This window comes from Perna viridis, chromosome 13, assembly GCF_037379345.1.
Source record: "Perna viridis isolate PV_CMFRI_1.1 ecotype Kerala chromosome 13, ASM3737934v1, whole genome shotgun sequence".
Taxonomy (NCBI): Eukaryota; Metazoa; Mollusca; class Bivalvia; order Mytilida; family Mytilidae; genus Perna; species Perna viridis.
This window is the reverse complement of record NC_142457.1, coordinates 13,271,116-13,296,037: the sequence shown is the minus strand read 5'-3', so window position 1 is coordinate 13,296,037 and position 24,922 is coordinate 13,271,116. Positions and strand designations below refer to the sequence as shown.

At 33.7% G+C, this 24,922-nt stretch overlaps 2 protein-coding genes across 7 annotated transcripts in view; one reads left to right on the top strand and one right to left on the bottom strand.

Annotated features, from left to right (window-relative positions):
* Positions 1-200: 200 nt before the first annotated feature.
* LOC148599650 (uncharacterized) lies at positions 201-15,342 on the bottom strand. 2 transcript variants are annotated; one of them, XM_088557503.1, is made up of 8 exons: positions 15,192-15,342; positions 10,862-10,949; positions 10,196-10,277; positions 8,863-8,983; positions 8,119-8,247; positions 7,342-7,403; positions 5,054-5,159; positions 201-4,044 (listed from the first exon to the last, which is right to left on the bottom strand). In XM_088557503.1, the coding sequence occupies exons 3-8, from the start codon at positions 10,213-10,215 to the stop codon at positions 3,328-3,330; spliced, it is 1,155 nt and encodes a 384-aa protein (XP_088413629.1). In that variant the 5' UTR covers positions 10,216-10,277; positions 10,862-10,949; positions 15,192-15,342; the 3' UTR covers positions 201-3,327. The 2 variants fall into 2 exon arrangements, with proteins under 2 accessions (XP_088413629.1, XP_088413628.1); XM_088557502.1 differs by lacking the exon at positions 15,192-15,342 and adding an exon at positions 13,480-13,608.
* LOC148599649 (disco-interacting protein 2 homolog C-like) overlaps positions 13,697-24,922 on the top strand; it is a 67,727-nt gene continuing 56,501 nt past the window's right edge. For 4 of the 5 annotated variants that reach the window (XM_088557501.1, XM_088557499.1, XM_088557497.1 and 1 more), the window contains exon 1: positions 13,697-13,886. In XM_088557501.1, coding sequence (XP_088413627.1) covers positions 13,802-13,886 — 85 coding nt within the window. In that variant the 5' untranslated portion in view covers positions 13,697-13,801. Of the gene's footprint in view, positions 13,887-16,760; positions 17,337-24,922 lie in introns of those variants that run through there. The other variant, XM_088557498.1, reaches the window with a different exon arrangement.

The following is a 24,922-nucleotide window of genomic DNA, read 5'->3' as shown; positions in this document are numbered from 1 at the left end:
TAGGTACCTAGGTAATATATAGATTTACTGTTCCTCTCATGATCATTCATTAAATGTATAATGTTTCACTCATAAACTTAACCATAGCTCTGAAATGTAACAGTTTTGGGAAAAAAAAAACGGGAAAATCTGTTGTTTACATTCGGAACATTAGTTCATTACATATTTTAATGTATCTCTGACAAAAAACAAACTTTAAAGAGGATTTCAGCAGTTTATTGTTCAGAATATTACAGTTTAATAACCAGTATAAATTATTGAGATTAATAATTTCACAGATGATAAAATATTCAAAAATAAATCAAGCATCTTTGGTATTCTATAAAATTTTGATCTGTATGAAAATAAATATTTGTTTCATGAGTCAAGGAAAAAATGCACCAATATCACATGTAAAGGTATATATATATATACTGTATAGTGGGTTATTTTGTTGACAGACCTGTGTAAATTTTTGGCAATTTTGAGGAAAAAAGGTACACCAAAATGTAAATGCTTCAAAATTAGGACCACATCAAAACTACCTACTATACAGTATTGCACTTTATATACTCATACATGTAACATTGCCATTAAAAATGTTTATCATATACTGTGAAAGTACTTTAATTAGTGGATAACCATTTTTGCCAATTAAGGAAGAAACTCAATTTTGTGAATTCTTGAATTGTGGTTATGAGGTTTTTAGTATTCACATCAATGGAAATCTCCTTTTACATGGGGAACCAGATTTCGTGGTTTGGCATACCCACGAAAACCATGAAAATTGGTACCCCGCGAATTAATAGTATTTTCACACTATAAAGTTAGAACTATATCAACATATATTTGCATATGCAGGGGTTCAAATCCACTTCCAAGAATAGAGGGTTCAGGACTTTTTGAAGTTTGGAATAATTGTTCCATTTTAAGAAAACCATAAAACGTCAATGAAATGGTTGAAGGTACCAAATTTCAAAAGGTTTAAAGTCAGAAATGGACAGTCACAGATCTAGACTCACCACAATTTAAATCACTGATATGCAGTGAACCATAATAATTGAAAGGAACCTTCATAACATACATTTGTAAATAAACAGTTTACTAAAGTTTTGTTGACACTGCAGCAATGGTTTTAAAGTTGTAGTCCATAAACAGAAAATCATCCCATTACAGTATGCATATAGTCCCATAACTCAAAAAAAAAAAAAAAGAAGAAATTTATAAAATCTGAAAGGGAGCTCACATCAATAGGAAGAAACAATGTCCCAACTAATATGCAGGGACTTCAAAAAGAGTCTGGTTTGGACAGGATTTTAGATTATTCAAGGTTCATTTTAGACAGGTTTCATATTATTCAGGGTTTATTTTAGACAGGTTTCAGTATAAATTGACATTATTAAGTCAGATAGTTACATGTACAGTCCTTGAACCGATCCATTTGATGGATTAATGACCACTGACTGATTGATCGCTGACAGATCCATAACCGATCACCGGTGACTGATCTGAGCACAGTTTTGTTATGTAAAATGACGTATGATTTGTTCAAAATAACAGAAATATGAAATAAAAGTATGAATTGATGTTTAATATGTGTAAAATTGACAAAGGAAACAACGAAAAGCATAAAATACATTGATCGCTCTGTGGTCACATGATGCAACCATTGGTGAAATAAATGGATTTGACAGATCGATGACTGTTCGGAAACTGACTGGTGATTGATGACCTATCACAATTTTTGTTGCCTGGATCGGTTCAGGTACTGTACAAGCATCAGAGCACATTAAATAAAGACTAATCATTTTCGTGAGGAACCAATTTTCATGGCTTTCATTGTTCTGTAAAACCACAAATTCAAATGTAAAATTCTAAATTTCTATTGAAAAATGTGATGTGGAATCGAGTCCTAATTAAAAAAATCTGGGATTTTATTTTACAATTCATCAGAAGATTACAGTATTTATTATAATTAATAATGTTGATAGCAGTGATTTACTGAATGCTCCCTGACACCCTGTGAAATAAATTCATTTTGAAAACAGCAATAAAGTATTAGAAAACCTTACTGCATATATAATAAAAAGGATTTGTAATCATGAATAACAATATGTAATAACTTGTGCCAAGAAGCTAGAAGATTAAACTCGTGCACAGATCAAGTTCCATGCACTTGATAAACCTTTGCATTCTTTTGCACACATGACAATATTTTGGTTATTCACTCTTTCTAATTAATTATCCTATTAATCTACACTTGGTTTCCCTTAAATTCTAAACATTATTAATTGCAATGTGTTTACATTGTAAAACTTCAAGTATTGTATCAATTTAAATATGTGTTTATTTGTTGATACTTACTTAATTAGGCCCACGACGTAGACAGCTAAATTTGTACCAAAGCAGGTATAACGTATGCAGCATTGCTGTAATACATTTGTATCTACATTTATGAGTATTCTTTATTCATATTTACTATATAGATAGCAGTGATTTATCGAATGTTCCCTGTGTAAAAAAAAATTGATAATTCACACTGTGAAGTAAAAATTTAAAATTAAAATGTTGAAAATAGCAATAAATTATGGGAAAAGTCCATATACATGTAATAAATAGGATATCATAAAAAACCAAAATATTACTGCTCGTGCCAAGAATGCTTGAAGATTTAAGTAGCACTCCATCCAAGATTCATGCAAATGTGATTCATGGTTGGAAAGCCTACATATTTTTACTTTTGATATTTTGTTTAAAATGCTCCAGTAAACAGACAGTAACATGTGGCTTTTCATATAACCCTTGTTCATAGGAGATATGAATTATACAGAATGTACTGCAGAATTCCAAATTAAGGGAGATAACTCAGTAAATGACACTAAAATCAATAGAAACTGTTGGATTTTCAATGTGAATTACCTCCTAAGAGCAGACAGATTTGAATGAATAATTATCTAAGCATTCTTTGGCACCCTTGATCACATTTTGGTTATTCCCTGTTTTCAATTTATTATCCTATTATTTCATGTATATGCCCTTCTCCTCTATGAAGACATTTTTTTTTTTCAAGAATAACCATGACAGCCTGAAAGTTGAAATATCCAATAGGAAATATCAGCATTATTGCATCTTCATTGAGTAATGGAAAGTTGAGTTGAAAAAGGTTAAAAAACATTCTGGGAAAACAGTTGCTTAGAAATATGAAAAGGTTTTTCAATACTTTTAGAACATTTCACCTCTGCCCCCCTTTCAACGTGACTGCAATTATGTATGGAGTTGTGAAGTTTGCTTTTGTTTTTATAAGCCCTAAACTCTGCTTGGACCAAATTTAACTGCCATTCATAAATGTTAGGTTACAAATATAGGTATCTGATGTCCAGTATTAAACCCTACTGGTACATCAGGAATAACATTCACAGACAAAGTATCAGTCAACGTCCAACTGGTTCCAGAACTACAGCAGCATTTCACAGCACAATCTGGAACCCTATTCTGACACACATCATATCTCCTAGACATTGGCGAGTCCATATTGTAATGAAGTCCATGATGCAACTTCCTATTCCATTGGTCTTGACAGCTTTGGCATTCGGAACACATTTCCCATGATTCAAGGCCTTTGGAATTTGTGACATTTTGGCAGTTTGAGTTAGCAGTTGGTAAGCACGGTCCATTTGAGCACAACAAAGATTGGTCCTGTTTGTTATTAGTCCTAGAAGGCAATTTCCCAGAATTCAACTGATCCATAGCCGAGTACCAAAATTTCACAAGATTTGCAGGCAATGATATAACCGCCATCAATTCAGCAAGCATATAATCAAATGATTCCTTGGCAAGACTAGGTTGTTCCTCAGATTTCTGGACTGGTATCTCCTGAGTGACATTTTCCTGAGTATTTCCATCTGCGATAGGTAAGACATCAACAACAGGAAGTGGTGGTAGTAATCTCCCGTGTGAGTGAAGGATTAGGGGTCCTAGACTTGTAGTTGCAGCAGTTACCAGTACAGTTGAGCCAATCATGGTCAGGATACCAGTTAAGTAGGTCAAAGAAGAAACAAGCACCACCTGTAATAAAAAGACATTCAGTATTTATTGATTGACTCAAACCTGGTTTAACTTTCTAAGGCAAATATCTCATGCATTTCAGGATGAGAGCAATTGACGAATCGGACAGACCTAGCTTTGTACTAGAAAGACATGCTGAGCTCGACCTTTATTGTGCTAGCTCAAAGAAGAATTAGGCCATAAGTAGGCATGCCATCTCACTCTGACAAATTATTCTGACTCTGAACTAATTAGTCGTCATTTTGTCGCCTTAAATACTATATGGCAGAGAAGCAGTAACTACTAATTTGAAGTCATGTACAATCTGTACAATTTTTATCTCAAAAACTAAGACCTTATAGTTATAACCGCCATCAATTCAGCAAGCATGTGACTTGGCTGGGGATTGAACCCAGGACCTCTTGCAATCAAGGATGACATTCAGCAAAAATATTCATGGTTTTTTAAGAGAATATTTGATATGTCATAGGAAGACATTTGTAAAGAGAGGCAAATACCTGCAACTCACATGCCATTACAGTTCCTGTTCATAGTTGCAAGCAAAAGTACAACTGATTAATTCACATTTGCCCATACTGTCTGTTGACACAAAATGCCTTCCAACGTAGTCAGTGTTAGGAGTTTTCATTATAAGGAATATTAACAGCCATTATTCACCTTTTTATGTTGTAAATGAAGAGGATAAAAAGTTGTTAACATTTTAATTGACATACTGTCTGTTAAATTTGTACAGCTATTGTGACCTGTGGGTCAGTTTCAATCACTTACATAAGTTCATCATTTATCCGTTTGACTATGTCACCTATATGAATGTCAACCCCATAGTAAAGTAACAGTGAACTACATAGAGGATTGAACATAAAATTCAGGATGTTAGCCCACAGCTCTCATTTTGGTGGCCAATATACATGTTGTATAAAAAATAATAATAATTGTCTAAGTCAACTACGAATTTTATGGGCCATTTATAAGTGTATCCCTTCTAATTTCAAACCCTGCTATGATGTACCTTAGTAAGTTCTTGACTGATATCCAGTATTTTGGCATTCTGTGATAGCACCCATAAATCTGTGTATGTAAACCAACCACGATCTATTCCTTGTCGTAAGGCTATACTGCAATGTAAAATTTTAAATATTTTATTGTCATCTCAACAGGTGAATCAATTTAAGCAGCAGTCTTTATAACAAGAGGCTCCCAGGAGCCAGAATCGCTCACCTTGTTGAATTTTGCCTTTCAAAAGCAATAAATCAAATGAGAAGTTGTCCAACAATTTTGACTCAAGAAGTCTCTGGTAGGACTTATCACAAGATCTTTTCAACAATTGAAAGTTTCTTTTAATCTATCATAGTTTTCAAGATATTGACTGAAAACTATTTAAAAAAAAAAGTCATTTTTCCCCTTTCAAGGGCAATAACTCTTACAAGGAGTCTGAAGACTTTTGTAGTCCTAATAATATGGATCATTTTAACTATTGAAAGAATTTGGATAAACAGTTTTAGAGATATATGTGAAAAACTACTGTGGCCATGTCTTTTGACGAATCAAAAATCCCCACATCAATTCTATGCAGGATACCCCAAGGAATATTTATACCAAGTTCGGTTTCAATTGGCAAGTAGTGTCAGAGGAGAAAATGTTTGAAAAAATTAACATTAAAAATAGCAAAAATCGTTGAAAAAGGGCAGTAACTCCAACATGGCTTAATGGATTAAAACCAAAATTTGACCAGAGATAGATCTCATCATGCTGAACACTTTTACCCACGTCAGTATTCAGCTAAACCTAACTGTTTAGGAGATATATGTGAAAAAACTACTGTCTGGCCTCTATGTTCTATTTTTAGTAACAGCCATGTTTTTTGATTTTTTGTTTGTTTGTTTGTTGGGGTTTAACGTCCGAGCAGCAATATTTCAGCTATATTCAGACGATAAACATGAAATTGATGATAAAATGAACATGAAATGATGATGAAATGAAAAAGGGATGGGACACAAGGACAATGGGGTCGACAAATTTTGATTGCCACTGGAAATAGGGAGAGGTGGGTACGGTCGGGCAATTTAGCCTCCTGTGGCGGAGCCCTATGGTTCCTACTCCGGGAAAATACCACAGTAGGGGTCTTTAACGTGCGAGGGACGTGGCATCTTTCCCAACACAGTGCACCACTATGGTTTGCGGTCAGGTTTTCCGTGTTATAGCCTGACAACCCCAGCATGTAACACGCCAGGGGTACCCCATTCCACCACCTGGGGCACACATCCCAGTTGCTCTGTGGGCAAAGCGCCCTAGCCCCAGGCTAGGGTTCTGAGCACTATTTAGTCGCCTTTTACGACAAGCTTAGCGCTGCTGCAGGCCTATTCTTTTAACACCCGGACCTGCGCGGGGCATGTTTTTTGACAATTCAAAAATCCCCACATTAGTTCTATGCAAGATACCCCAAGGAACATTCATACTAAGTTTGGTTCTAATTAGTCAAGTAGTTTCAGAGGACAAGATTTTTGTATAATTGTTAACGACGATAACGGAAGACGATGACGACTACGCTAGGTGATGGCAATAGCTCACTTTATAAACAAAATAAAATTCAGGATTTATTACAGTGTTCTAGGATTTTTCAGAAATTAAGGTTTCCTTGGGAAAAATCCATATAAAATCAACTTTCCCACAGTCAATGACTGCTTTCCTAACAAAACAAATCCTTACAGCATATGAAGTTTTCAACTTGCCATGGAAAGTGTAACTAAGCACCTAACTTTCCGTGACCCAAATTTCACTTACCCCTAGTAACGGGAAATAGGAATCCTAGAACACTGTATTACTCCTTATTTCTGGATGATGACAAGCAAGCCTGCCATTAAATTTCACTATGTCATGACATCTAATAAGAAACAATTGGCCCATTTCAAGGTAGGCAAATTAAGCAGGGTGACATAAGTATGTGATTATCTACACCCTCTGACATTTTGGGAATAAGTCCCTTAATTGAAATTAAAATCTGAAAACAATAAAAAATCAAAAGGATCATAATTCAATGAAGATACAATGTAAATATTATCATACATTGTTTGACATGAAGACACAGGTAGAGTAAAATGATATTAGATGTTGTTCCAAATATTTACATAGAGAGAAAGTTCCATATTTATAGATTTATAGTAATCAATTTTCGCCTCAAAACAAACAAAAAAAATAAAATAAAATTTCGAACAAAAAGGGGTTCCAATCACCACAACCTCCTCTCCCTAGGTCCCTGGATCCACCATACACACAAATTCAATAGAAATCAGGACTAACCTTGATTCAAGATTATGTAACACTTTACTGAACTCTTTATCTTTGACAAATAGGTTCCAGTCCTGAAAAAATATTTAAAAAAAAAAGCTTGTATATTAAAGCCTACTAACTTGTAGGTTCCAGTCCTGATAAATAAAAATACTTGCGTAGTAAAAGATAAATACTTTAAATATTCATTTCAGCTTTAATAGGCAAACAAAAATAGTAGTCTGGTTTCCTGCTACCAGCAAGAAAAATAGGGTAGGTAGGTAGGGAAATCGTTTATTTTTCAAAAACATTTTACACATTAAATTAATGTTTAAGTTAAAGGGGCAACATTCTAGACTTAAACAGTGCTTGAACCAAAATGGCCATAAATGTTTTTGGTAGGTACAAAAAAACTAGGGTAGGTAGGGTTTTTTGCTTTATTAGAATAAGATGGGATTAGTATCTTATAATAATTTAAAGGTAATATAAAAATACAGTAAAACTTTGATGTGTTGAATTCTAGAACACTGATCATTCAACATTTTTCAAAATTAAGGGCAAGCAGGCAAATTTTATCTTTAATATTTTATCAATGAAGTGAAAAATGCTGTCAGTTTTATAGAAATTGACCTAAATTGGGAAAAAAATCAAAATAAAATGTTTCGGGGAGGGTGAAAATGGGTTGGGAGGGGTTGATAATCTAGGATATTTTTTTTTATTTTGGTCATATGGCCATTCATTACAATTTATAAAAACAAACAAAACCTGCAAATAACAATATAGTTGATGTAGTTCTTTATAATTACTTACAATAGCCTTTAAGAAGTCCCTTTCTAATTGGTTGATTTCTTCTGTTTCCATGTCAACAGAGTCGGCCCATTCATCGTTAAAAACCTCTTCATCCACTCCTTCATCATACATAAACTTGGAAGCCATCATCTAAAAGAGAAAAAAAATAAAATGTGTCTTAATTACAATAAAAAAAATTCCTGGATTCACATCCAACTGTTCAAAATTTGGGGCAGGTAGGTGGACTATTTCTACAATTTGTTTTTGCAAGTTATAGTGAAATGCTGACAATTTTAAAGAAATTGACCTAAATTGGACAAAAATATTTGAGGGGGTTGAAAAAATCAAGTCAGAAGAGGATGAGAATCAAGGCTTTTTTTTAGTTTGGCCTAATGCCAAATTTGAGTAAATATTTATATGTGAATAATATTGGTTCAATACTTTATCAATGGATTTACAAAAACCTCATTTCAGTTTTGGAGTACATATTACCTTTAAATTTGTATCACACCTTCATCATTATGATAATGTTTAAAATGTATCAAATATAATTTTTTATGTTCCATGGTCCATGCTCCCAGTTTTTAGTGGAGTGTGAGTTGCTCATTTGCTTTTGTTACTTTGTATGTATTATCTTAGTTACTTAATGTTCTTTGTTGTGTATGTCTGTTTTCTATGTTTGGTCCCTGGATTGCTTTCTTTTATTTCCACTAGAATCTTGGTTCCCTTGATTACTCTTTCACCTATATACTCATATTAATATACCATTGATATAAGGAAAAGGTCCGAGGATGAAATCTGTTTGAGATACTCTGGATTCTTGGTTCGCAATCTGTTAACGTAAATCATACCCATCATCATAGTGCATGGTGATATACAGTTTTCCCTGGAAAAAAACAAGCTCTAGTGATCACTGATATCAAATAATCATACAAGTGAAAAATAAGGCATTAATGGACCATTAAGTGATACCCTGCCATGCAATGGTGGAAAAATGTTCAAAATGGGGTAATTTGAAAACTACATATTGGATTTTGCAGAAAATTGAACTTACCCTGTATTTTATGGTACTTAACGACTTTACAGAGTTTCAAAAAATCATTTATTCTTTCTCAAATTATCATCTGGAAACTCTCAGGATGGCTAGACACACAACTTTGCAGAGGGGTATCACATATTATCTTGCAACTTCATGTGGCGGGGTATAAAAAGGACTGTAACTCTAGAATGATCTTAGTATTCATGTGCATTTTCCACTGATGTAAATGTTGGTATGTGTAACACGTATATATTCATATCATTGCATCTCTGTTTGAAAATATCTGGTGAAGCAGTTCTTCAGCTATCATTAACAAACAAAAATGTATAGAACCACGGAAATTTCTTTATTCTTATTTTAACATGTTTTGTGTGTTTTTTTTGTAATAAATCCTTAGATAAATTTATATTAAAGTTTTCCCCAGAAATTGATGAAGGTATGGTAATCAAAGTATTTTGAGGGTACTCAACTGATACAAAAGGTCATATTTGGGGCAGCGCACCTTGACATGGGGTGGTTTATTTTCTTCAGCTTGCAATAAAGAATTACCCTTGTGTTATGTTGTAAAAATGTCATAAATGTGTACCAAATGCAAAAGGTGTATATGTTTGTATGGAAATCAGTTAAACAATTATAAATTCAAATTCTTAAAGGTTTGGCCAAATGGAGGAACTGTAAAATTCATGATGAGGGCAGGATGGTGCTAGAAAATTAAGGCATGGTGCAGTACTATGCTAAATTTTTCCAGGGAAACTTCCGTAAGTATGACAACCATTTCAACTCACAAGATTCCACATATAATAAAATGCTACTATTTACATTTGTATTTTTGAGACTTAAACTCTAACATCTATTCCATAATCATTCCATGACATGATTTATTTGGCATCCCCCCTAAAAAAAACTAAAATAGAGAGAGAAGAAAGCACATTACAGGAACAATCATTAGGTACTCAAAGGAAAAAAATCATAACAAATGGAAATTTTATTCAGTTGTGTGTGCAACTTACCTATCATGGTTTACATATATTTATTACTGCACAAGTGTCATTAAATTACCTGGTTGTAGAGGACATCATGTAGTGATCTATATTTCCCAGTTTACGTGGAGTTGACTCATGTAGAAATTCAACTGCAATGTCTAAGATAAGTGAAAAATTACATGTAGTTAGGCCAGAAAAACAAAACTGGTCTATTGAAGGGTACCTTACCTACCCTATTTTTTTCTGCCTACCCTAACATAATTCACAGAAATGCCACTAAGCTATCATTTTTTAGTTGAGCACTATTAAGGTCAAGTCTAAAAATCCTCCTATACATGTACATTGTAAGTGTCTATATACAATGATTTAAAAATATAAAACAATTTTAACTCTCTACATGTACCTACAAAAAAATGTTTCTACCCTATTTTTTTTCATCCAATGTAATCTTAAACAGACATAATTTTTTTTAGTGTCCTTACACCTAAATCTAACATTAAAATGATAAATTACAGATTTATCTAGAATGTTTTAAAAAAAAATAACCCATTAAAATCTTGAATACTTGCAAGAAAATCTGAAAATGGCCCATTTGAAAAAAAATTCTTTCAAGCTATTGCATACATGTATATAAATTGTGATATTGGAACTATGTACTTATCATGCTCAGAAAAGTTTTGATGTTTGCCGATATCATGGAAAGTTAGTTAATTGTTCTGTCATTTTGTTAGTCGTGACTAACCTGTAAGTGGTAGTGACGGTCTTTCTGTGTTTGGCAGCTTCCCATAGTACAATGTTTTTCTAAATCTCTCCGACAAAGCATCATGATCCTATATGAATAATAAAAATGGATTTATAGTTTTACCCTACTGGTGCACCTGGTCCATGCTCCCAGTTTTTAGTGGAGGCCGAGTTGCTCATTTGCTTTTGTTACTTTGTATGTATGATTTTAGTTACTTTATGTTCTTTATTGTGTATGTCCGTTTTCCATGTCTGGTCTTTGTCCCTGGATTGCATTCTTTTGATTACCGCTATAACCTTGGTTCCCTTGATTACTCTTACATACTGCAACTAATAAAGTTTTTTTTTTCAAAGTATCAAGTTAAAAGACTTTTTTTTTTCAAAAATCTTATATCTATTTTGTCAGTCATAATGACTGTGTGATGTGTACAGTGTGTGTGTTGTAGTGCTTGTGCTTGTCACTTTGCTTTCAGCTACACCACTGGATAGCAGCTTGCTGTGTAAAGGGAGCTGATAGCATCAGTCTAATCCCTGCCAATTATAGCCTCTCATACAATAAGACCAATGTGGTTCCTCACGGTGCCAGGCCGAACCACAGGGTCTCGGAGGAGACTAGGCCCCTAGATGCATGACATGCTAGGCCCAATGGCATGTGGATATGCCCTGATGCCTGCACCTAGCCCCCAGCTATGGGTAAATAGCCGGCCAGATGAGGGTCACAGCCTTGAATGGCAACTCGTCTAGGAGAAAATACACTCTGATAGATTTGACTAGTCAGCCTTGAATCGGCAACCAATCTAAAGGATGGAAACCTTGATCACAAAATCCCTGGTTTTCCAGGTTGGGGATTTAGCATAAGGCCAACAACCCAATCTTGTAAAAAGTTATGTTACGAAAACAGCAACAGAGGATTCAGTAAAGCCTTTCCAATCCTATTTTTGATGTCTTCACTAGCCCCTCAGGGGTTTTAGTACAAATCAGGGGTGCCTTTCCAAAACTAACAGCCAAATACTACGTTTTATACAATATCAGGCACTTAGACATTACCACAAGATGAAAGCATGCATGGAGTACGTGGAAAAAGGGTAAAAATAATAAGACCCTTTTTCAATTCATTCTCTCACAATTTTAGTTCCAAAAGTTCATGCGAAATAAGGCATTTTGAAAATCAGCCATTGGATGGTGAGGAGAGAACCTAATACGGCAGGGGACTGAAACATTCCAGATACCATTCTTCATTTAAATTATATTTGTTTACCATTACATATATTAAATCTGTCTATGTACAAATGCTAAACTACATTTAAACAATATATCCACCAAATTTTAACTTTGAATTTTAAGTTTTACAAAATTTGACGGGTGTAACTTGGTGTGCGAAACAGTGCGCCTTAATATAACTGTATAGTGCATCTTTACACTGGACACCAGACGGCAAAAGAAAAAGAGGGAGACCTAAAACAACTAGAGGAGAACCATAGAAACTGAGATGAAGGACAGAAACCAAAAAATTGCGAAACAATAATGAAACAAAACAAAATGATAAAAAAAAGAATCAAAATGATTGATTGATTGATTGCTGGGGTTTAACACCCGAGCAGCAATGTTTCAGCTATATTCAGGCGATGAACACGAAATGGGTAATGAAATGAACATGAAATGATGTTGAATTGAAAAATGGACTGGGACACAAGGATAATAGGGTCAACAAATTTTGACTGCCACCGGAAATAGGGAGAAGTGGGTAGGGTTGGGCAATTTAGTCTTCTGTGGCAGAGCCCTATGGTTCCCAATCCGAGAGAATACCACAGACAGGTTCTTTAACATGTGAGGAATGTGGCATCTGTCCCAAAATATTACACCACTATGGTTTGATGTCAGTTTTTCAATATTATGGCATGCAACATGCCAGGGGTACCCCATTCCACCACCTGGGGCACACAACCCAGTTGCTCTGTGGGCAGAGTGCCCTAGCCCCTGGCAAGAGTTCTGAGCACTTTTTAGTCGCCTTTTACGACAAGCTTAGCGCTGCTGTGGGCCTATTCTTTTGACACTCGCACGGGGCAGCATCGAAAAAAAAATGAATCAAAACCAAATAAAAACTAACTAAATAAAATAAATTAAGACATTTCCCAGTTGATAAGGACCATAATGTTTACCCATGCCGGACAATCCGACCCAAAAATATTTAAAACCATGACAACCCATAATTCCTAACAAATGCCAGCAGACACTTTGGCCCACAGATATTTTAGACCGTGACAATTAGGACAATGCTCTAGGATAATTAGTTCTGTATATAATTACAAAATTTTCCTGTACTTGAAAGTTATTATGATAATAATATCTACTCTGAGCTGACAAAAATAATAAAACGTTTTTAATTAATGTTTCTTCAGAGCGTTAAAAAGATTCACCCTCCTCATATTTACAACAGGACTGATGAAAATTGTTAAAGGATTTAGGTTTCTTCAGGAGCTATTAACCTTCCTCATATTATAACAAGAAAACAAAATCAAACAATTCCCCCTCTACTTTTCTAAAACAAATAAAACATTTCACCTTATTCTTTTCATTAAAACTATGTTTGAGGTGCCTATATCTGGACAACATACTTACATCTTTGTCATATTCGAACATTTCCGAATCCCCTAATGGAAAGGGGAAGCGAAAATAAGGCATTTTGTGTGTTTACACAATTCTGTGTTGGTTTGTGTATTGCCAGTCAGTCCACCAGCTCGTCAGGTCAAGGACGGTTCATTCGGAATGTCTAGATATCTAGACTTCCCGTAAAAAATGATCTGAAAGTCCGAAATTTTCGAACATTCGAACTCACGCGAGACTTAGGTGTGGTGTGAAGCACTACACAAAATGGCGAAGATTGATTTTCAAAAGCAAGATTGACAGACGAATCTAATTGACATATTTTTTGAAGTTCGCAATGGCAGACGTTGAGGTGGATATATCCAGGATACCGCAAGATGTTAAAGAACAATTGCATGAGTTAGAATTGGAATTATCAGAGGGTAAGAACTCTAAAACATTTTTTCCATTGTCAGAAAGTGATGCCAAAATAATGAGCTCAAAATCAATGGAACATCATTTCATGAGAACTGTTGTCTCGAAAAGAAATAAAGGTATTTCCTTTTAGAATTACTTTATGATGTCAGGGTGTTTTTTTGCCTGACACAACCTTGATGCCATTTGGAATACGAAAGTCTTGATAGTCAGCATCTGAACCACAAACTTGAGATTTTAAAAGGATGACAAGCACCGTGAGTCATACCTAGTGGAAGTCAGAAATCTAACAGATTTACACAATTGAGGGTCATCATATCTAAACTTTAAAGAATAGCACAAGACAATAAAACTCCAGGCTTAACATGATGCACTAGATAAGTACTGTAGGTACATCTACATTAGTACATGCAAAATAAGAATAATATGAGGAAGGTAAAACCTTTTAACACTCCAGAAGAAACATTAATTCAAAACATCTTCGATAACTTTTGTTAGCTCTGATTTGACATATTTTATTATATAATTTTCCAATATGGTGTATTTTGTACTGATATACAGTTTTTATTGTCCAGACCTAATGCATTATCCTAATGGTCATGGTCTGAAATGCCCTATGGCCAATATGAGCCTAAATGTCCGGCATTCCTAAGGAATTATGAGTTCCAAAATATCTTTGGGTCAAATTGTCTGGCATAAGTAAAGATATGGTTCTTATAAACTGTGAAGTCTTTAAAGGCATAAGTAAAGATTATGGTTCTTATAAACTGAAAAATTGTTAAAGATTTCTTGTATTTTATTAAATTTCATTTCATTCTTTCTCAATTTTTATCATTTTATTTTGATTTTAATTATGTATTAATTTTGTTTCGAATTGTTTCATTCGATTCTCTTTCTGTTGATACTTTTCGTTTCATTTTTGTTTTGTTATTGTTTCACAATTTTTAAGTACCCAAGTAGTATGGGTAATTCATCATTCATCATTTTTATAAACATCTGGGTGCCATACTGTAGACTTTTATGGCCAACCCTATCTCAGAAACGCTATGATTCTATTTGTATTTAATCATCGAAACTAGCAAATATTTTCCAATTCAGGTTTGGTTCTCAGAGCATACAAATGTACATGTAATAAGTCAGTGCACCGTAGCATTTTAGAAATATTGAATATATGCTGAAATTAAATTTTTGAAGAAGGAAAAATCTTTCCTTTTACAGAAGATTTATTGTATGATAAAAAATTATAAATTAATACTGTAGGTACACTACATGCACTGAGCTGTATAATATATGTAATATTAAAATCTATGTACCAAAGGATTCAGAGTGATATTCCTCAGACATGATTGTTTTCGGCTTTTTAGCAGAATTCCGCTATTTCAGATCTGTATTTTACCGTTAGGATTCTTTTTTTACTATATATTTACATCCAATTTTGCCAGCTTCGGCTTTGTTGGTAGACCTCGTAAAATCATCCCCGATTCCTGAAAGAAATATTTGAATATTTGCAGAAACAATATAGTTGAAGAAGTCTTTCCTTTTTAAACAGAAGATATGATGGAAAAACAATAACCAACTATAAGAATGAAGTTTGTTTTTCTACCCCCTTCTTTTTATTTAGACCTGTGGTGTGTCATGTCACCCAAGTAAATTCAGGGCAGAGGGATGTTGAATTGGGAACTTCTTTCAACCTAATTATTTTGTAGTACATGTAGGAAGGATACATACACATAGATTTCCAAAATTTAACCAAAAAGTAAAAACTAATGGGAATAACATGTCTATCACTGAAATGATAGTAAATTTCAGTGTTCTAATCCTATCTCGGATTCTATACTTGGTCACCCTGGGCAAGTGAAATTTTGGTGAGAGAATGTTGTTTATTATGCTCTACTTTTCCCTGGGCAAGTAGAAAACTTGAAATTTTGAAAGGATTTGTTAAATGGTAATCTTGAATCCTGAATCTTAAACTTTTTAATGCATAGACTTATAATATGTTGCTGTGTGCTTCAGTTTAATTTTTCGTGTGCATGATTGTACAATTTAAAACATTCCCGATTAAATAGCTTTGAGGAATTAAAGTAGTTTTTGACATTAAAGTACATGTACACGTATATGAAGAATTGTTGACAAGTGGAGACAAAAAATGTTTACATACAGAATTTAGGCCCATTAGTTGGTGTTAATTTCATTGTTTTTTTAAATACAAGAAAATTGTCACTTTTTTATGTATATGGATGAAAATATCCTGCTTTACAAACATAGAATAGCAGGTTATAGACTTGTTTCTGAATTGGTAATACTGAAACAGGTCCATAACTTCGTAAAGCAGGCTATTTTCATCCATTTACATTGGCATAAGAACTTTCGAAAGAAAAGATATACATGTACAAAATGTAGAAGAAAAAATAACCAAAATATACATGTATTGGTCAGTGTTTTAAACTAGTAGTAGACAGATGTTTAAAATTAAATCATGCAGGTCTACACTGAATTCCACTAATTTTATACACATTCAACAGAAAATTTCATGAAAAGTTACAGTACATGTACATGTAGGTTTAAGATTAATTAAATTTAGTTTCAAACACTGTAAATGTAAATCCTTGTTTGCTCTCTTGTCATGTTACATTTTTTGTACCTTGATACTTGTACCTTCATGTACATGTATGTATTCTGTTTGAATTGATTTTCAGGAGAAGTTAGGTGTTAGATGTACTTTATGGTTTACTTCCCTGATTCCCTGTAGAGCCCCAGTTCATAATTTGAAACATGTAAATATTTTAATGCACAGAAGCTGAAAGCACTTAGGTGACACATTTTTTGTTTGTCTGTGACCTCAGGGATACCACATATTTTCCTGTATGTTGGCTGCCTTCCGTTTCTCATTTGAAGTCAGTAAACTTAGTGTGCATGCATGTATTTGAATTTTTTCAGCTGAAAAATATTGTTCAGTGTTCATAAATTTTGAAAAAGTTTGTCAGTGATGTAAACTTTATTTTAAGTGGATAGGACACCTTGCGTTTCACTTGGCGACAATTTCTTTTCAATGGAAATCAGTGGTTGATGTCTACATAATTTACAATGTTGGGTACATACATATACATGTACATGTAGGAAAGGCATATTCTTGTTGATTTAAAGTACATTTGATTTAGTACTTGTGTTTTGTGCAATTTTACATGGTAACATTTTTATTATTATATTGTGAAAATTTGTCGTCAATATTGAGTTCACTTAGTCACTCAATTGATTTACGCCATTGTACATTCATATACAGTTATAGTACACAGTTTGATCTGATTTTACGTCATTTCCAGCTATTGTATATGTACAGTACTTGAGTGGTTTACTTTTTAAGTTTTTGTGTCTGTATCATTTACATTATAGACTAGAAAGTATGTACAATATAAATGATATTCTAGAGGAATTAGATTTCGAAGATGATTCTGATGATGGTGAGTTCATTTCCTTTTTTAAAATGTTTAATCATAATGTTTAAATAATGAATCAAAGATGGGAATAATGGACTTGTTTTACTATGCAGTTCCATATCAGATGTTCAAGTTTACTTTAAAGAGAGGATTGGTTCCTTGACATTTGCAAGTTCAAATCAAAGGTCAGCATTAGGACAATCAAAAGTCCACAGTAAACTGTCAATTAAAAGGGTTGAAGGTTCAGGACCCATGTAAATGAAATTTCAAAGGTCCAAAGTTAGAAATTGAGGGTTGTAATTTGAACCAGTGAATCTGAAGTTAGTACAAGTGTCAACTAATTAGTATAATAGTGCTTTTATAAGCCTATTGAAAGTATGAAAAAAAACAATCAATTAAATGCATTTGTACATTTAAATTTGATACATAGCCGAAATCACTAAGAATAAAAACTCCAAAGTTTGCATGTTGAGAAAAAAAAAGTGTGCTCAATATATACAATTTTTTAATGATTTTAATAATTTATGAAGTATGGGTTTAATCCCTTTTTGCAATATTGATGTCTGGCTTTTAACCCTATTTGGTAACTGATGTCATGTGATGTCATATTTGGGTGGATGATTTGTGGCATGTGTTTTGTTTTTGTCATTATATTTAGGTTCTGATGTCACACAGTAACATATGTAAAATACTGGTAACATGTTATGTACATGAGGAAATATTTTAGTCATGCATGTGTGACTATAAAGTATAGAAAAAAAACTTTTTAATAACTACATATATGCAGCAGATTTTAATTCCTGCTTCAAACAGTGTATATATTTTGTCTTTTATGTACACATTTGCATCTAAAGCTATCCTTAATAACATGTACATGTATGTGTAAGCCCTAATTTTTTGTGGTATTGACTTGCATTTTTTAGGTATGTGTAAACATACATGTACTTGTACACACCTACAATGTACATGTACATGCAATTGTATTTTAAAAAAAAATGATATAAAAAGTGGGATACATACTGGGGATAATACATCAGAAGGGATGAGTAAGAAATAAAGATTTATTCACAAATATAAAAAAATATGAGATGTGGTAAATGGGATTCTGCCTCCAAAATACCGTGAAAGTACTTTAATTTGTAGATACCAATTTTTCGTGGATAACAGAAGAAACACAAGTTCGTGGATTCTTGAATTCGTGGTTTTGAGGTTTTCGGTATACAGATCAATGGAAATCTCCTTTTTGTCGGGAACTAAAATTTGTGGTTTGGCCTAACCACGAAAACATCGATAATTGGTACCCCACAAACAATAGAACTTTCACAGTAACCCAATATACATGTACCTATCAAATTAATTTGATCAGTGACATGTTCAGAAATTCTGAAAGATGGTCAGAGCACCAATTGGTGTATGGATGATTAATGCATGTACAACTGTATATGTACATGTATATTATGGGATAAGCCTGTAGAAAGCATGGATTAACCAATTGTAGTGTTTGGCCCATAACTACCTCATCCCTTTTTTATTGGGAAAATATGGGTCAATTTTTTTAATTGGGAAATCTGGAATAAAACATTGGGCACTTTTTAAAAAAAAAAATTTGGATAACCATAAAATAACCTTGACTTTGTACAAATGTACATGTAGTTTAAAGAATTAATTTCATAGTGGATGTCCAGAAAAAGATAAGTCATAAACAATTAGTATTTGTAAATTTCAACAGGAACACCATATCCTACCATTTGACTGACAATTGGGAAATAGTTATTTTTATTTGGGATTATGTTTTTGACAAATTGACAAACTTTTATCAGGGGAAACAGCCTTATATGGCATTGTACATTTTTGTACATTGTAAATTTAGGCAAACAGCATTTCTAAATAGTAGCAAGGAAATTATATCTACAATATAATCACACACATGACTTTTTTGCCTTTGTGGACCGAAAGCAATTAATCCACAAGCTATTTCCATGGGAATGGATGTTCTCCTGTTTTGTAAGCTGATAGATCTGTAATCCAATCACCAGTAATCTGGAAATAATGAATAAAGTCTGCACTGTTTATTTTCCTAAGTGAAGATCCATGTCTGATAATTTTCTGCTAAATCATTTTCTGATGAGATAGATCCAAAATGCATGTCATACAAAAGTACATCTGGACACATGTGCTTAACACCTGTCTGCTGAGGTTGTCAGGCTATAATACGGAAAACCTGACTACAAACCATAGTGGTGCACCGTGTTGGGAAAGATGCCACGTTCCTTGCACGTTTAAGAACCCTACTGTAGTATTCTCCCGGAGTAGGAACCATAGGGCTCCGCCACAGGAGGCTAAATTGCCCGACCCTACCCACTTCTCCCTATTTCCAGTGGCAATCAAAATTTGTCGACCCCATTGTCCTTGTGTCCCATCCCTCTTTCATATCATCATCATTTCATGTTCGTTTTATTGTCAATTTCATGTTCATGGTCTGAATATAGCTGAAGTATTGCTGCTCGGACGTTAAACCCCAACAAACAAACAAAACAAACAAAAGCTTAACACATGTCACATGCATTGAACACATGTGTGACATTAAAGTGACAAGTGAATATCAGTGATGATATCTGCTTACTTAATTACTGGATATTTTTATACAGAATACAAGTACATGGTATGTTTGATCTATGTGGAGAAATAAAGGGGAAAAAAAGGAAAAAAAGATAAGGCAATAAAAACTTTAAGGTAGGGATCATTTTCAGTGAGAAGGTATGGAGAGGGAAAACAAATACATGCAAGTTTTTAATTTTGGCCCTACATGTACATATATAAAGGAATAACTTTCTTAAGCCTTCTCAGTTATTTTGTAATAGACTAGGAGTCTATTACATGTACCCAACATATATTTAAAACATGTGACAAATTAGATTTTATGAAAATGAAAGCAGTTTTTATATTCTTTTAATTCTTGACAACTTCTAAAAGCTTCAAGTTTTATGCACTCATTTTAGTTTTCAAAAAGTAAGTAGCACCAGATGAATCTCAAGATCTTTCTCCCAAAATGGGGTCAGGCTAAATATTTTCATGCATCTTCATGACTAAGCATTCCATGTAGATCCTCACATGATTATTATAAATCGTAAAAAAAAACAAATCATACATGTAGAACAGAAGGCTAAGAAAATTAAGGCAAAAAAAGAAATAGTCTTGTTTCCTGCTGCCAGCAAGAAAAAATTGGGTAGGTAGGTAGGGAAATTATTTTATTTTTTTTTTTAAACATTTTACATTGAGTTAAAGGGGAAACAATCTATACTTTAGCATTGCTTGAGCCGAAACGGTCATAAAATATTTAGAGTAGGCACAAAAACCAGGGTAGGTGCAGTAGCAAGAAACTAACATTTTTTTTTGGCCTAAGAATCAGGAAGCAGTAGATATGTGCAATACATGTACCAGTACCTGTTATTGTGAATTGGAGAACATGCAAATCTACTGCAGGGAATGTCTATTTTTGCATATAATTACATCATGTTTCATTGAAATGTATCTATAGCAAAGAAAGGTTGATTTTTTTAACAGGACTTCAGCATAATTACATCATATTTCTTTCAAGAGCCAGAACAAATGGAAAGGTTATGGGAAATAGGCAACAGTTCATTAAAATAACAGCAGGAGTCTTTGTAAAGAAATTACAACTCGTTGAAATCACATTTATAGAAAATGGTTTTGGAATGTCAACCCCCTCCTGTGATAATGTGCATTGCAGTAATCACAGTATCAGTACGGTATTCCTATGGTATTTCTTAATGAGCTGATTATTTGTGAAGGCTGCAAGGTCAATATATGGTCTACACCTCAGGGGTTTCATTTTTTTTCCAATGCAGGTACCTTTGGTTTTGTAGGAGGTACTTTTCATCATTTTGTTTAATAAAAATGTATGAAATTTTAAAATTCTGGAGGTATTTTTCAGTAGTTTAGAAGGGTAAAAGTACTTGGTACCGCCTCTTAATGAAAGGCCTGCACCTTTCATTTTTTTTACCCACCAGGGCCTAATCTAGACATCAAAGACAAGGAGAAGTTTAAGTAAGTTCTGTTTGAAAAATTACAATATTGACATTTTTGTCCATGTAATCCATTATTAAAACTTCTCCCTGTCAAAGACAAACAAGGAGAAGTTTTTGCTCATTATTCCTTCTAGATTAGGTCCTGACCCATTAAGTCAATAGGGTATGTAAGTCTGGTCACGTGACTCAGAGATTTTGTGAGAATGGGTCATGGTCTACCATTCAGATGCATGGAGATTCGTCATTAACACATCAATGGGTTCAATATTAAAAAAAAAATTTTGTGTAAAAATAATGATAAAAAATGACAAATATCTAGTTCTACATGATAAAAATGTTAAGAAAAGTATAAAATAGAGGATTATGCATTGTGATTGATTTCCCGGAAGTAAACAATGAAATGCAGATCAGTCTTCAAATTTCAATACATTCTACGTCGGAAATTCCGGAAGGGAAACTAGAACGACTTACAGACCCCATAGATTGTATGTCTTAGCACATACCAAAAAAAGTTCATGGATATGCATGCATACATTCCTGTCATGTGTACATTTTGTATTTATTTAACATGTACTTGCTAACATTGACAAGGCAGTACAGTATAAAAGTCTCAGTTTTGGCGAAGCTTTCTCCCCTTTCCTCAGTTGAATTGTCCCATTGTAGTATTAATGTACAAAAATTATATTGACCACTTCCTGTGCATCTGCACAATGAAAACTGATTTATTCAACGAGTCATAGTTTTCCTTTCCTCGTTTGTCTACCCTGGACTTGACTTTTTTATGAGCAACTCTGGGAGTGTTTCTAGAAAAGCAGAGGACGCTTACCATACTGGTGCACCTGGTCCATGCTCCCAGTTTTTAGTGGAGTCCGAGTTGCTCATTTGCTTTTGTTACTTTGTATGTATGATTTTAGTTACTTTATGTTCTTTGTTGTGTATGTCTATTTTCCATGTCTGGTCTTTGTCCCTGGATTGCATTCTTTTGATTGCCGCTATAACCTTGGTTCCCTTGATTATCAGGAGCATTACAAAGTACAATGTTAAAGATTAGTTTGGTTTAGTTGAGCTGGTCAAGTGGTCATGTTAGATGTGACATGATCAAAATCTGTTGAAACTACTTGTTCAAAGGTCTTAAAAAGAGGTCTGGCCTCAAATTCATTAAAAACCTCTAATTAAAATTTTCTTCTAGCAACTTGTAAGGGTTTAAATTGGATGTTATTTTTTTTTTCATGAAACTTGACTTTGATCGGACAGGTTTTCATGTACTCTTAAAACATGTATATCAGTTAACTGTTAAAGCGGAATAAGAAGGAAAAAAATTGTATAATATTTTTCTACTACTTTTACGCCTGAAATAAAATTAACTGATTACGTAACTTATTTTAGAGTCTTTATAAGAGTATATGGTTATAATTTACTAGAGCTTTTTCATTTAAGCTAGATATATGCTGTTGACTTGTATAAATGACATTAACTATCATAGTTTTTGTCACTTTTTTTGACCTTGTATACTGTAGCTCTACATGTACTTATGATTATGAGTCATGGTCAAGTGTTCCACTCCCCTGGAGGAACTTACCCCAATAATTGAATTAATTAACTTAGTTTTTGTACTGATACATGCAACACCCCTGCAGGAGGACATGTAACACTGAAGTGTCAGTTTTGACCCTGTTATTAACCTAAAGGATATTTACTGAATTGTCAATTTCCGTTATTGGTTATGTTTTAAGCTGTCTCATTGTTACACTTTAAAGGAGCATGCATTGTGTTTTAGTTCTTGTATTGTTGTAATTGTTTTAGGGGACAATCTAGGTTTTCATTTTGTGAAACAAATTGTATTCAGTCAAATTTTCTTTAATAACTGGAGTTAAACCCCACCCATAAAAAATGTTGGTGTGTTGTTTATCAACCTATTTACTTATCTCTTAAGTTGAACATCTTTAATTTTCGCTTCTTTCACAAAGGATGAAGCTGAAAGCACCATATTTCAAGCAGCAGCTCAGTTCTGTCTGTCTGTTCATCCATTTGTATGTCACGCTTAATGGGTACCTAATCTGTGTAATCTGCAACTCAAAAGTATTGAGCCAAAATTATTCAAACTTTGCACCGTATCTATATACTGTAAAGTTCTAGAATAGAATCCCCGTAAAAACCTTTATATTCTTTATATTGTTTTAACGTAAGCTGAACATTTTGTTGGTTTAGTTTGCTTTAATGTTACACTCCTACACATTTTTCATTCATCTTCCCATGTTTTAGTTGCTTTAGAGTCGGTCATGCTTAACTGATGTGCTTAGTTATATGTCTGATTGCTTAAGAGTTGTGTCTTAAACAGGTTATAGAAACAAAGCTTGTGTTTTCAATCTTAGATGTTTTTTACCTGTAGCAGCTACACGTATATGTGTAAGTCTAATCACAAACTGTGTATGCTGCAAAGCAACTACATGTATGTTGATCAGATTTAACATTATTATCAGGTTATTTTGTAAGAAAAGAATTGTTTTTATTAACATCTTAAGACATATTTTTATAGACTTGAAAAATTCTGCTTTTGTTTCCTGTAGCTAATTGGGGATATTGGTTGGTATTGGACAAGGTAATGTGATACTGGTAAGGAGTCATTGTTGCCATTGACATACTGTGTGCTCATGTACATGGATGTTGTAATTATAAACAAAAAAGTGGACTTTGAGCTTGCATTCTACAACAGTTCTTTAATTTCATGTCTTCCTTTTTAAGTCCACTGCAAAATGCATATGTACTTGGAAATATACAGGTACAATGTACATGTATTTTCATATCCCCCCACCTTCAGTAGGAGTGTTAGGTGCATTATATTACAGTCTTTGAACTGATCCGTACAACAGTTTGATGGATCAATGACCACTGATTGATTGATTTGGTGAATCAAAAACAGATGTTTAAATCTATTACATTATGTAAATATGCGTAAAATTGACAAAGAAAACACCAGAAACACAGTGATTGGGATCAAAATTTTGCCAATGGGACCACGGCCCCCTTACCCTTCAATTCAATGGGACATTTTAAATTTGAGCCATTCTAAAAAAAAATATGGGACAAAATTTGGAATAGCAGCTAAGGCCGGCTAGACATAGATATTGAAGACCAAATGTAGCATAAACAAACTTTAATTTACACTACAGATCAAATGTTTATTATACTCGGCGTCACATAAATAACATACTGTTAAAATTTGAATAAAAATATTTTCTACGACTTTATTGACACCTACCTCGTTTAAATTGTCTTAAATGACTTGCTCATTCGTTAAGCCAAACGGCTTCTCCCTAAACAAGTCGCTTATTAGCTTATATCATGCGTAACAATTCCTTACGGGAAAATCCCATACTAATATCCGCCATGTTGGTTTTTACGGGACGATTTGTTTACAAACGAAGTTCGTAAGTTCTCGTCGAACTCCGTTGACAATCGTCTGCTTGATCAACTTCTCGGTATTGTACATTGTTCGCGTAAAATAAATCTGAGATATTCGAAATAATGCCGAAATGCATTCTGGGTTCTTCGGTTTTTGGA

Coding starts and splice junctions, on each gene's coding strand:
- LOC148599650 (XM_088557502.1), bottom strand. CDS start 13,542: ATGCCTTATTTTCGCTTCCCCTTTCCATTAGGGGATTCGGAAATGTTC. Junction 10,278..10,861: donor ACCGTCACTACCACTTACAG/GTTAGTCACGAC, acceptor CACTTATCTTAG/ACATTGCAGTTGAATTTCTA. Junction 5,160..7,341: donor TTACATAATCTTGAATCAAG/GTTAGTCCTGAT, acceptor TTTACATTGCAG/TATAGCCTTACGACAAGGAA.